General features: G+C 42.7%; 1 protein-coding gene across 2 annotated transcripts in view; it reads left to right on the top strand.

Annotated features, from left to right (window-relative positions):
- Positions 1-12,744, top strand: part of PDK3 (pyruvate dehydrogenase kinase 3) — a 78,887-nt gene that overhangs the window by 26,520 nt on the left and 39,623 nt on the right. For both annotated transcript variants that reach the window (XM_055438488.2, XM_055438487.2), the window contains exons 2-4: positions 3,756-3,897; positions 8,356-8,427; positions 12,416-12,600. In XM_055438488.2, the coding sequence (XP_055294463.1) occupies positions 3,756-3,897; positions 8,356-8,427; positions 12,416-12,600 (399 nt within the window). The remainder of the gene's footprint in view (positions 1-3,755; positions 3,898-8,355; positions 8,428-12,415; positions 12,601-12,744) is intronic.

Consider the following 12,744-nt stretch of genomic DNA (forward strand, 5'->3'; position numbering starts at 1 on the left):
ATCATCAAATGAGCACAGGCGAACTCGATGAACTGGAATGCAGTCACGCTCGCGGGGCTTAGCATCAGTCCGTTTGATCTGGTACCCCGTGGCCTCGGGCTGTTGTGGTTTCTACCATCCGGTGTTATTAGTGATTGTGCTTTAATGAGTCCCCTCTTCTCAATTTAAAAAACCTGTTCATGTGAAATGCTAAGCGCTTTTTAACCCTCGCTGCAACCTCTGTGAGCTCTGTCCCTTTCTTAGACGTGTCCTGACACTTGGTGGTATTCATGAAGCCAGTGGGCGCTCAGGATTTAAACCCAAGTCTATCTCTGGCATCCAATCTTGACATTACTCTTCTGCAGGCTCTGTCACCTTTTATCTCAATTCTGAAATCCACAAAACTTGACAAATGGAAGTTCTTTTTTCATACCCTTGGTGCTCAAACTCAGTCTGTGGTGAAACCTGGCCTGAAGTGACTTGAGGCCATGATCTTCCCTGCTCATTGTGGATGTTCACAGGTTGTACTGCACTTGTATTGTGTCTGTGTAGACTGGACTGTTTCTTGCAGTGGATGTATTTTTTTTTTAACTTCCTAAAATCTGAAAACCTTTCAACTCAGAAGTGATCTAGCCCTGTGGGTTTCCAGAACAGATGTGAACCTGATCACCCCTTGTTACCTGGCACCTGCCAGCCCACTGTCACGTCTCCTGACCCTCCCTCTCATCCTGATTCTCTCCGCCCCACTTCCACTGTGCTGTTCATCTGCTGCTCCTCATGCTGTGGACATGGCGACTTAAGCACGTCAACTTTTATTACCCCCAAAACTCAGATAGAATACTGAGGTCATACTGGTAACTTCCAGTTCCAATTCAGCACCACAGATTCTCGCTCTTTCCCATTCCCTAACTTCCTTCTCCTCCAAGAAGAACGTCATCATTTCTTTTGTGCTTTTTTTTAAAACAAGAAAATGTCCTTTCTGTATAACCAGGATACAAACTATTTCTCCTGGTACATGCAAACGTACATGCCCATTTTAACTTAGATAATAGGTCCTTCATTTTATAATGAGGTTCACCACAAGTTGTTTTGAAATATCAGCATTTGTAATGCACTTGGATGAACAGTGGTTCATCCATAAAAATTATGCAGAACATTTCAGGAATGATTTTATATATATATATATATATATATATATAAAATCTGAAGCAAAGCAGCCTGAATCATTGTGTTAATCATCTAAGGCCAGATGAATTTGTATCGAATCTGAAATAGATGGGAATACCAGACCACCTGATCTGCCTCTTGAGAAACCTGTATACAGGTCAGGAAGCAACAGTCAGAACTGTACATGGAACAACAGACTGGTTCCAAATAGGCAAAGGAGTACGTCAAGGCTGTATCTTGTCACCTTGCTTATTTAACTTATATGCAGAGTACATCATGAGGAACACTGGGCTGGAAGAAGCACAAGCTGGAATCAAGATTGCTGGGAGAAATATCAATAACCTCAGATATGCAGATGACACTACCCTTATGGCAGAAAGTGAAGAGGAACTCAAAAGCCTCTTGATGAAAGTGAAAGAGAAGAGTGAAAAGGTTGGCTTGAAGCTCAACATTCAGAAAGCAAAGATCATGGCATCTGGTCCCATCACTTCATGGGAAATAGATGGGGAAACAGTGGAAACAGTGTCAGACTTTATTTTTTTGGGCTCCAAAATCACTGCAGATGCTGATTGCAGCCAGGAAATTAAAAGACGCTTACTCCTTGGAAGGAAAGTTATGACCAACCTTGATAGTGTATTAAAAAGCAGAGACATTACTTTGCCAACCAAGGTCTGTCTAGTCAAGGCTATGGTTTTTCCCGTGGTCATGTATGGATGTGAGAGTTGGACTGTGAAGAAAGCTGATCGCCGAAGAATTGATGCTTTTGAACTGTGGTGTTGGAGAAGACTCTTGAGAGTCCCTTGGACTGCAAGGAGATCCAACCAGTCTATTCTAAAGGAGATCAATCCTGGGTGTTCATTGGAAGGACTGATGCTAAAGCTGAAACTGCAATACTTTGGCCACCTCATGCGAAGAGTTGACTCACTGGAAAAGACTCTGATGCTGGGAAAGGTTGGGGGAGGGAGGAGAAGGGGACGACCGAGAATGAGATGGCTGGATGACATCACTGACTCTGTGGACATGAGTTTGAGTGAACTCCGGGAGTTGGTGATGGACAGGGAGGCCTGGCGTGCTGTGATTCATGGGGTCACGGAGAGTCGGACACGACTGAGTGACTGAACTGAACTGAACTTAACTGAAGTGTTGGAAGGTCATTGCTGAGATGCGACACTTCCATTCCTTTTTGGAGTATTTCCCTTAGGAGAAAAGGGAAAAGCAGAATTATTGATTAATTAAAGATTTATTGGAGGCCTTCAATATACTGCTCAATTAGAATGAGGAAAGTGAGCGATGGATTAAGACTTTTATCTTTTATTCTGACTTTTCTGGAAATGGAGAAGGGGGCAGGGGGCATTGGGCAGAAGAGGTTCTGCAGATGAGCCTCAAAAGTGGGTTCTTTTATTTCTAGTCTCACTTGGTGAGGACAGGAAAGGAAGAAACCAGAACTGGGCTGGAAGTGTTAGAATGGATTTATTTACTTCTGAACCTCTAATTTGCTGCCTCATCATATGTGGAAGAAGGTGGAGAGTTTGGAGGTGAGGTTCATTCACTGAGCCCTGCTTCCCTCTCTCTGGGCCTGGCCCTGAGGTGGCCCATTTCCCAGCGGCCTGCAGGGGACATGGGGCATCGGGCAGGCCTATCCGATCATGAAGGAGTTGGGCCAGACCTGTAAGAATCACAGAGGACAGAAGAAGAACTAACATTCACTGAACACTTGGCTCTGTATCAGGCTCTGTACATGTTGTCACATGTCGTCGTTACAAAAATGGATGTTTCATCCCTATTTTACAGATTAAGGCAGCTGAGACTCAGAAGTTAAGAAGCTTAAGAAGGGTTTCCCACCCCCACAAGGGCGGAGTTGAGGCTGGGGACATATTTCTGTCCCCAGAGCTCCTGTCCTTGCTATCACATCCTCGCTGGATTTACAGCAGGGTGGGGCTTGGGGGCAAGACCAATCATGGAACCTCTGGGGTCACTTGGCAGCCAGGGAAGGGGCTTGGGGTCTCCTCTTTCACACGGCCTGGTATCTTTTCTCTCACTGTGCCACCACTCCACTGCTGAGGGCACCTGTGAGCTGGCTTCTGGGGCACCTCCCGAGTCCTGTGTCTCGGCCAGACCCAGGGTCTGCGACTGCTTCCTGGTCCTGAGAGAAACATGTCTGAAGAAAGTCTTAGGAAGCAGTCGGCCTGCAGTAGGTGAATGTTCGTGGAATGAATGGGTTTGTTGCCTTCTGGAAACCCCTGTGAACAGGAGTGGATTTACACGTTCTCCTAGTTTTCTACTTGGCAGTTTTCCCACTGCGTTTATTTGAAAATAAATTCCGATTATATCCCAGGTCACTTTTATACCACCACTGGGAACACTAGGGCTGTATTTGTGTGGAGGAAAAAAACACAGCTTTCGAGGTTGCCTCTTGGAATAAGCGCTCCTTTTCTATTCTGATTAAATTATTTTCCTAAGCTTGCTATTTCAGAGGATAAAGATTTAACTCGAGACTGCAGGGTTACTTAATGTTTTCTTCCCAGCCAGTCACTGGGCTACCATAAGAACCCTTTATTATTCCATCTGTTAGGATATAAAATCACAGAACATTTTTCATCTGTTAATAGGGAGAGATAATGCGTGTGAGAAAACTTCGTATATGTTCCTACGAAAGGAGCTTCCTGTGCGCCTGGCTAACACAATGAGAGAAGTTAATCTTCTGCCGGAGAACTTGCTTAACCGCCCTTCGGTGGGATTGGTTCAGAGCTGGTAAGTACATAGTGTGGGGCAGATGGGTCTACCCAGAATGCTCAGAACATTTGGCATTGGGACCATTCTCCATAAAAGTACACGTACTGCTTCCTGTGGGTATGACTCATTCAGGATAGCTGGGTTTCTTAAGTAATTAAAGGGCTTTTTTTTTAAACTGATATGACAATGTGTAATTATCCTAAGGAAAATGCTTTTCAACTGTATGAGACACTTCTTTGACTTTTCAATTTTTTTCTGGTTATAAATCTGAATTTTCAGGTAATTGAGAGTTTTAAGTTTTGTTTTGTTTTTTTTTTTGATGCAGACCATTTTTAAAGTCAATTGAATTTGTTACGGCATTGCTTCTGTTGCATGTTTTGGGTTTTTGGTCCTGAGTCATGTGGAATCTTAGCTCCCCGACCAGGGACTGAACCCACACCCCCTATGTTGTAGGCAAAGTCTTAACTGCTGGACCACCAGTGAAGTCCCAAGATTTTTTGGAGGGAAGGGGTGGTGGTGGAGAAATCTCAAGACAGTGTATAATTGTCCTAAGGGAAATAACTTCTCAACTGTACCAGACACTTTCTTGACTTAAAATTTTTTCAGTTATAAATGTGATTTTTCATTGGAAAAACAAAATAGGGAAGTGAAGAAAATTATGGAAAGAATACCGATGCAGTGGCCCCTGTGAGCAGGTCTGCCTGTTCTTTCTTTGACTAGGGGAATGTTGCTACTTTGATCTAGTCTCTGTCATGGTTTTTTTCTGTTTTTCCTTTTAAAAAAGTTTTTGAAAGATCATATTTATTTTAGGGCAAATTAAGTCATTTGAAGGGGAACGTCCCAAGTGAAAAAGATCAGCCACCTGCTGTACTTCATCTGCCCCATGAAAAGTCTGAAAAATTTTAACAGGATAACTTAATGTGATGCTTAAAGCATGTGCTATCTAATTGAGGAAGTTGAGTTTGTGATTGAACTGCCCACTCGGTAGGCAGAGTGTGAGGCGGTGGCTGAATGGTAGGAGGGAAGACTAGGTGGTGTATTTTTAGAAAGGGATTTACATGGAAATGCTTGCATGTCTCCTCTGTATTCTCCAAGCAGAGAGCAAGTCCCCATGGACAAAGCTGAAGGAGTGCGTGAGGCCGGATACAAGGAGAGTGGAACCATTCATTAGCTGGTGTCTAGAGGGTTAATGGGGGCTTCCCTGGTGGCTCAGAGGTTAAGGCATCTGCCTCCAATGCGGGAGACCTGGGTTCGATCCCTGGGTCGGGAAGATCCCCTGGAGAAGGAAATGGTAACCCACTCCAGTATTCTTGCCTGGAGAATCCCATGGACAGAGAAGCCTGGTAGGCTACAGTCCACGGGGTCGCAAAGAGTCGGACACGACTGAGCGACTTCACTTCAGAGGGTTAATGGAGACCGGGCTACTGGAGAATGGCCATTCACCAGTCATTCCTTAGTAATGCTGGTTATAGTACTTTCTTAGGGTTGAGACTGAGTCATCTGAGAAGCAATCTATGGGTGGTCTTAGAGCTACAGTATTCAGTCCCTCTCCCAGACAGGTAGCCGTGGCTAGCGCAGCGGAACCAGGATACCTCAGAGAGGCAGCGACCTTGGCTTCCATCTCAGACTCAGTTGGATTTTGCCCTGAACTCATAGCCTGTTTTAGAAGCACCAAGTATTATGCTTGCTTGCATGAGACTTTCATATCACTCTGAGACCACGATAAGAGATTTTCCACCACGAAGTATATAAGCACTATTAGGGGCTTGCCGCTGGGCCGGGAATTCTGGGCAGGCTCGCTATCTTTCAATATTACTGTATCACCCCTGATTTCGGAATCCAGTTCAGGAGCATGCGTTGTCTTGACTTGTCATTTCCTTTTCTTCTCGAAAGCGAATCATAAGTATACTGGGCCGTGAAGCTCACCTGAGTTAGAGTGTGTTCTCTGTGCCTTCTTGACTTGCAGGCTGAGAAGCTCAGCATTATCTTCAACCTCTTTCCACTTATAACATCTTTTTAAATGACATCCCCTTCCGTAAGGATGGTATGCCAGCCTGAAAATCTGCTGACATGTGGCAGGCCTGAGGGCATCACTGTAGATGGCTGCCTGTGGCCTCTTAGGATGGCTTGACCTAATGATTTTAACTGTCTAATTCATAGCCTTAAATGCTCAGAAACTGAATTAAAAAATTATCCCGAGATGAACATGCTTTAGTATCATGCATTGTCACAAAGTTCAGGTGAGGCTGATTAATAAGACATCATTCCTGTTTATGTGTTTATAAGCTAAACAGTCATGTTTAGTTGTTGGCCTGCCCTCATCCTCTACCCAAAGCAGAAGAGTAGGATTAGTAGTAATGAGTTACTAAAAATAATTAGGATAAGGGATAATTTGTTCAGACATGTTCAGACCCAAAGCAGAGAGCTAACATACCTCTAAGTAATCGGAATCTCTGAATCGCGTTATTTCCTCCATTCTCCAGATCTTTATTGGACACATTATTGCTTATGCTGGCCCTGACTGAGATAGGTTGGTATTCCTAATCAACAACAGGACCTGTTTCAAAGGGCCTAAAAGAGGCATCTGACTGCAATGCCGGAGACCCGGGTTCGATCCCTGGGTCGGGAAGATCCCCTGGAGGAGGAAATGGCAACCCATTCCAGTATCCTTGCCTGGAAAATCCCATGGACAGAAGAGCCTGGCAGACAGTACAGTCCATGGGATCACAAAGAGTCAGACACGACTGAGTGACTAACACACAACATAAAAGAGGCATAGATGGGGAAACAGTGAAAACAGTGACAGACTTTATTTCTTTGTACTCCAGAATCACTGCAGATGGTCATTGCAGCCATGAAATTAAAAGACGCTTACTCCTTGGAAGGAAAGTTATGACCAACCTAGACAGCATATTAAAAAGCAGAGACATTACTTTGCCAACAAAGGTCCATCTAGTCAAGGCTATGGTTTTTCCAGTAGCCATGTATGGATGTGAGATTTGGACCATAAAGAAAGCTGAGTGCCTAAGAAGTGATGCTTTTGAACTGTGGTGTTGGAGAAGACTCTTGAGAGTCCCTTGGACTGCAAGGAGATCCAACCAGTCCATTCTAAAGGAGATCAATCCTGGGTGTTCATTGGAAGGACTGATGCTGAAGCTGAAACTCCAATACTTTGGCCACCTGATGTGAAGAGCTGACTCATTTGAAAAGACTGATTCTGGAAAAGGTTAAAGATGGGAGGAGAAGGGGACGACAGAGGATGGGATGGTTGGATGGCATCACTGACTCAATGGACATGAGTTTGGGTAAACTCCTGGAGTTGGTGATGGACAGGGAGGCCTGGTGTGCTGCAGTCCATGGGGTCACAAAGAGTCGGACATGACTGAACGACTGAACTGAACTGAAAAGAGGCATTCTTTCTCTTCCATTTACATGTTGATGCATTTAAGTTAACTCTGAGAAGGAATCTTCTTTATTTCTAACTTCTTAGCATCCTTTTCAGGGTCACACACTTGCTTATTAAATATTATGTGCACTTTTTTTTGGTAATCAGACTACAGACTTGGTGTCCCAGTTAGGATACATGTATTAGCAAGTTAGCAGAAAATCCAACTAAGCCTAACTGAAGCAATAAATGGTGACTAAGATCCACCCATAGGATGAGCTTTTGGAGTTGGTGTAATTCAGAGAGTCACAAGATTTTCAAGGTCCTACTTTCCATGGGGTTGACTTCATTCAGTTCAGCTTAGTCACTCAGTCATGTCCGACTCTGTGACCCCATGGACACCAGGTTTCCCTGCCCATCACCAACTCCTGGAGCTTGTTCAAACTCAACGTCTATCGAGTTGATGATGCCATCCAACCATCTTGTCCTCTGTCCTGACTGGATTTTCTCCTGGTGACAGAATAGCTGCAGCAGTTCCAGGCTTTACATCCATGTACCTCTCTCCCAAAGACCACCAGCAAATCTGCTCTCATTTTAGTGGCCTGAATTGAGGCTCCTTTCTTGAGCCAACCCCTGAGTTCAGGGGAATGCAATGCAGTGACAGACTTAGACCAGGACTGTCAGACTAATTAGGAATTAGTGACAAGAGGAATAGGATTACCCAGAGGAAAACTGGCCACTCAGGAGCTCTGCATAGTATTAGCTTCCCCTGAAGCACTTGGGTTCCATGGGAGAGCGAGGGGATTGGATGGATACCTGGGTGGAAATTTAAGGTGCTGTAAGGCTTCCTTGGTGACTCAGACGGTAAAGAATCTGCCTGCAATGCTGGAGACCTGGGTTTGATCCCTGGGTTGGGCAGATTCCCTGGAGAAGGGAATGGCTACCCACTCCAGTATTCTGGCCTAGAGAATTCCATGGGCTGTATAGTCCATGGGGTCGCAAAGAGTTGGACGTGAACTGGCTGGTGACAAAGGAAGAGGGGAAGGAGGCTGGATGTTGGGTAGGCAACTAACACAGTATCTCTCTTTCAGGTATATGCAGAGTTTTCTTGAACTTCTAGAATATGAAAATAAGAGCCCTGAAGATCCGCAGGTCTTGGATAAGTAAGTAGGATACCAAACTTACCTGAAAGTCAAAAAAATGCTTTGATCAATGGAACTCAACGTCACTGAGAGCCAAGAAGTACAAGTGGGATGGAAGCGTTAGGTTTCTTAATGGGTAACAGCTCAACATTGCAGTTTTTTACTTAATTAGTTTTAATTGGAGGATAATTACTTTAGAATATTGTAGTGGGTTTTGCCATATATCAACATGAATCGGCCACAGGTATACATGTGTGTCTCTTCCCCCACCCACCCTGAACCCCCTTCCCACCTCCCTCCACACACTATAAATTCGAGCTAAGAATTTAAATTGTACTAGGAGACCCTTCAAATTACACCTCATGATCTAATTCTTAATACTTGCGCTGCTTTCTGGTGAACTGGCGCTGGGCACCCACTGTAAATATTGCAGTAAATGTTCCACCTAGTGGTAGTTTTAAGAATGCACTGACCTCTGTGTATACATGAGTTTATGTACTTAGTCCCTTATGAGTTGTTTTTAAAGTTTCAATGCAGTAATTACATTTGAGCTCAGAGCAAAGATAATGCTTTTATTCTGGAGAAGCATAAAAGTATGCTATTAACATAACTGTTCTGAATTCTATTGCTGCTATTAGGCATGGAGACTGCTACATTTGCATGCTGATGGAAAATATTTCCAGTTTTTCTTTTTCATTTAACCAGAAAACACCCAGCTCTGAGTGTGTTTTTTTCCCCCTCCAAGAGAAATTGTGTCCTCTTCGCATTGTTTTTCTCCTCTTTCATGTACCCATCATTGAATGTGTATGCAGGCCTGTGTGCTGAGGAATTTCCAAGCAGAAACCTGGCCCGCATCATTGTGACACCAAACGCCTTCCATGTAGGTGTTCCATAAAAAGAATGAAGAAATAGCACATTACATAACTGACCTTAGCTGGAGGCATTTCACCCAGCTGCCTCAATTCACAGATAAGGAAACTGAGGTCCAAGATGTGAAGTGACTTCCCCAAGATCGTAACATCAGTTCAGAGCAGTGAGTCTCTAAATCATGTTTACTCTTCCTCAGTACGGTTGCTCTTTGCAATGCACCATATTGCCAGAACTGCTGGTCTGAGTCATGAGTAGCTAGGTCAGATGTACTTGTAAATTAAAATGTAAAGGAAAAGAAGTCCTGACCTGTTTTTACTTCACGAGGTGTTTTGTCAATGGGTCTATGAAATGTGGAAGAGGAGGCATTGGATTAGAGCCCCGGCTGTAACATTTTCCTTGTTATAGACCTTTGCTGTCATTTAAGTTATCAAAGTTAAATGAATCGAATCCAGAAGCTTTGTTTTCACCAAAGTCCTTAGCTAGTGAGTTTGTTTGGCTGGTATCCTGCAAATAAGGACTGACCTCTCTAGCTTCAGATTTGGGGATATAGGTTTGTGAGCATCTGTGATATTACATTTCTGCTGTGATTTATGGACACAAGCCTTTAGAAGCTGCCAACTTCTGGATCCAGTGTGTACGAGATCGTAATGATAACAGCTCTCAGTGAGTTTCAGTAACCTGCCCAGGTTGCCATGAAGCTAGTTGGGAGACTTGGGGTTGCAGAAGCCAGATGCTTGTGGTGAAGAAAGGAATGGGGAGTCCTGTTCATCATAGCAGCCTTTTCTGCTCAGTAAGAGGTTATACAGGAGTCGTGAGCAGAGAAATCATAAGTAAAGTGAAAGTAGCAAGGAAGATGAGGATGTTGATCATAATGACAAAGTTTAGAAGAGCCCTGGGACTTCTGTAGTGGTCCAGTGGTTAAGTCTTATGCAGGGGGTGCCGGTTCAATCTCTGATCAGGGAACTAAGGTCCCATGTGCCATAGTGCTGTGCTTAATCACTCAGTTGTGTCCGACTTTTTGTGACTCCATGCACTGTATGTAGCCCACCAGGCTCCACTGTCCATGGAAATTCTCCAGGCAGGAATACTGGAGTGGGTTGTCTTGCCCTCCTCTAGGGGATCTTCCAAACCCAGGGATCGAACCCAGGTCTCCTGCATTGCAGGCTGATTCTTCACCATCTGAGCCACCAGGGAAGCCCTGGGTGTGGCCAAAAATGTAAATTTAAATAAGACTTGTTGAAAAAAGAACCCCAGAAGATTGGGAAAGTAGTCTGAGAATTGAACCACTGAGGCAAGTCTCCTCCCTACAGATAAGTTGAGTCACTTTCCTACTGTAATGAATTGTTACACTTTAGTAATATTTCATTATGGATACATTGGGAAGAGCATTATGTAGAGGATAAATGGTCCATTAGAAAACTTCTCATGAATAATTTTGATCTTCTAATTTCTGAGTTGACTTATTCATTTTTGCTGTCTCTGTACATATGTATTTATTACAGAAGAGTTTCATCATTGAGAAACATAAGACTATGCAGATAGTCACTCCAAATTTCCATTACTGGGAAATTAAATTACTGTTAACATTTTCCTTCCATCCATACTTTTAACTTGGCGTACGTGTTTCTATATGTACAGAATGTTTTGTTCTTTACAAAAATAACAGTGTCAGCATTGTAGGTCTACACCGCTGTTAGTAATTTCTTAGTGGTCCACCTGTAGATAAGTCAGATGACTTGACCTGTTACTGGGTTTAGAATAGTTTGTGGTCTTCTTGCTACCCTAAATAGTGCTCTAAAGAACAGCTCTGAAATATGGTTGTTGACCTTATCCAGTTCTTTTCCTAGAGTCTGTTCCTGAGAGTGGAATAACTTTCTTTGGGCTTTTGATACAGGCTGCTCAGTCGCCCCTAGAAATCCATCAGGTATGTGCCTGCTCTCTAGCCAGCAGTGGTTATTCTTTGCCAGTCCGGTAAGCATAGTGTTGCATTGTTTTAATTTGGTTTTCTTTTATTATTTTGAAGGTGAAGTTATTGGCATTTGCATGCCCTCTGGTACATTTTCTATTGATACCAGGCCCCTTGCCTAGTTTTCTATTAGGGTGTGGTCATCTTTTCCTTTACTAAGAATAGTAACTCTTGTGAATATATATTTCTCAGATTTCACTTTTCTTGTGTCCTTATAAAATTGCTGAGATCCTATACAGTCCTATGATTTGTTTCTGCCTTTGGTATTAGGCTTAGAAGAGTCTTCATTACTCCCAAGGTTATATACTTCCTCACCTGATTTTCTTCTTTCTTTTCTACAATTTCACCCTTTTACATTTTTAATGTTTTTTAATCCATTTTTAGGTGTAAGGTTTAAAATTCGGGCATGACTTACATTGTTAGTTAGCTATCCCAACTAATTTGTTTCCCTACTGACTTACATTGTCACTTCATCGTCAGTATTGCTGAATTTTTACAGACACGTTCTCATTCATCCTTGATCCTGGTTCCAAGGTTTTTATTTGGTTCCATTGACTTGCCTTTCTGTTCTTAGTTACCATTCTCAATATAGTATTCCCTCTACACCTTTACAATAATGTCCCCAAATATTTGAATAGGTTTGTCCTAATCACATTTGTTCTATCTATGTTCCATCACTATTTTACTGCTGTGAGAAATTTGCTTCAGAATTTTGCTTTTAAATGGTTTGACATCATTTATTCATTCATGGAAGCTATCTTTTTAAGACTCCATGATAAATCCTTGGAGATTTTTGGTATTGTCTTCGTGATGTCAGAAGAAACATCAATAAATTCTGCAGTTATGTATTCAGCAAACATTTATAGGGTCTGTTTCATATGTAATCATTTATCTAGAAAGTCAGTGGATTCCTAAAAAGGTATTTGAGCATTCCATTTCTTTATTTAAAAAGTTAAATGTTTCCAAAGGAAGACTTTCTGTAGAAAAGTTTCAAGCAAAAACTGGGTAATCCTATAGTTTCTTGTGAGTACTTCCTTGTAGCCTATGATGATAATGATGGCTCTGCCTATAAAAATACCAGCAGGTAAATAGTTCCAAAATAAAGCTGGGAAATTTGTGCATTAGCCATGAAACATAAAGACTGACCACTTTTTTTGTTTCCTTCCCATGCAGCTTTCTACAAGTCCTTATTAAAGTCAGAAATAGACACAATGATGTGGTTCCTACAATGGCCCAAGGAGTGATCGAGTACAAGGAGAAGTTTGGGTTTGATCCATTCATTAGCAGTAACATCCAGTATTTTCTGGACCGATTTTATACCAACCGCATCTCTTTCCGCATGCTTATTAACCAGCACAGTAAGTTGGGTTTTCTTGGTCTAGTTTTGAAAAGATAACCAGAGTGATTTCGCCCAAATGTTTTCCTATTGCTTCACTTTCAATTTCTGATTGGCATTTTTGTCTAGAAATTTTACTTCTAGGTCAATTTTTCCTAAGTGAGTT

This window comes from Moschus berezovskii, chromosome Y (genome assembly GCF_049115385.1).
Source record: "Moschus berezovskii isolate FMDL1 chromosome Y, NW_MosBer_1.0, whole genome shotgun sequence".
NCBI classification, from domain to species: domain Eukaryota; kingdom Metazoa; phylum Chordata; class Mammalia; order Artiodactyla; family Moschidae; genus Moschus; species Moschus berezovskii.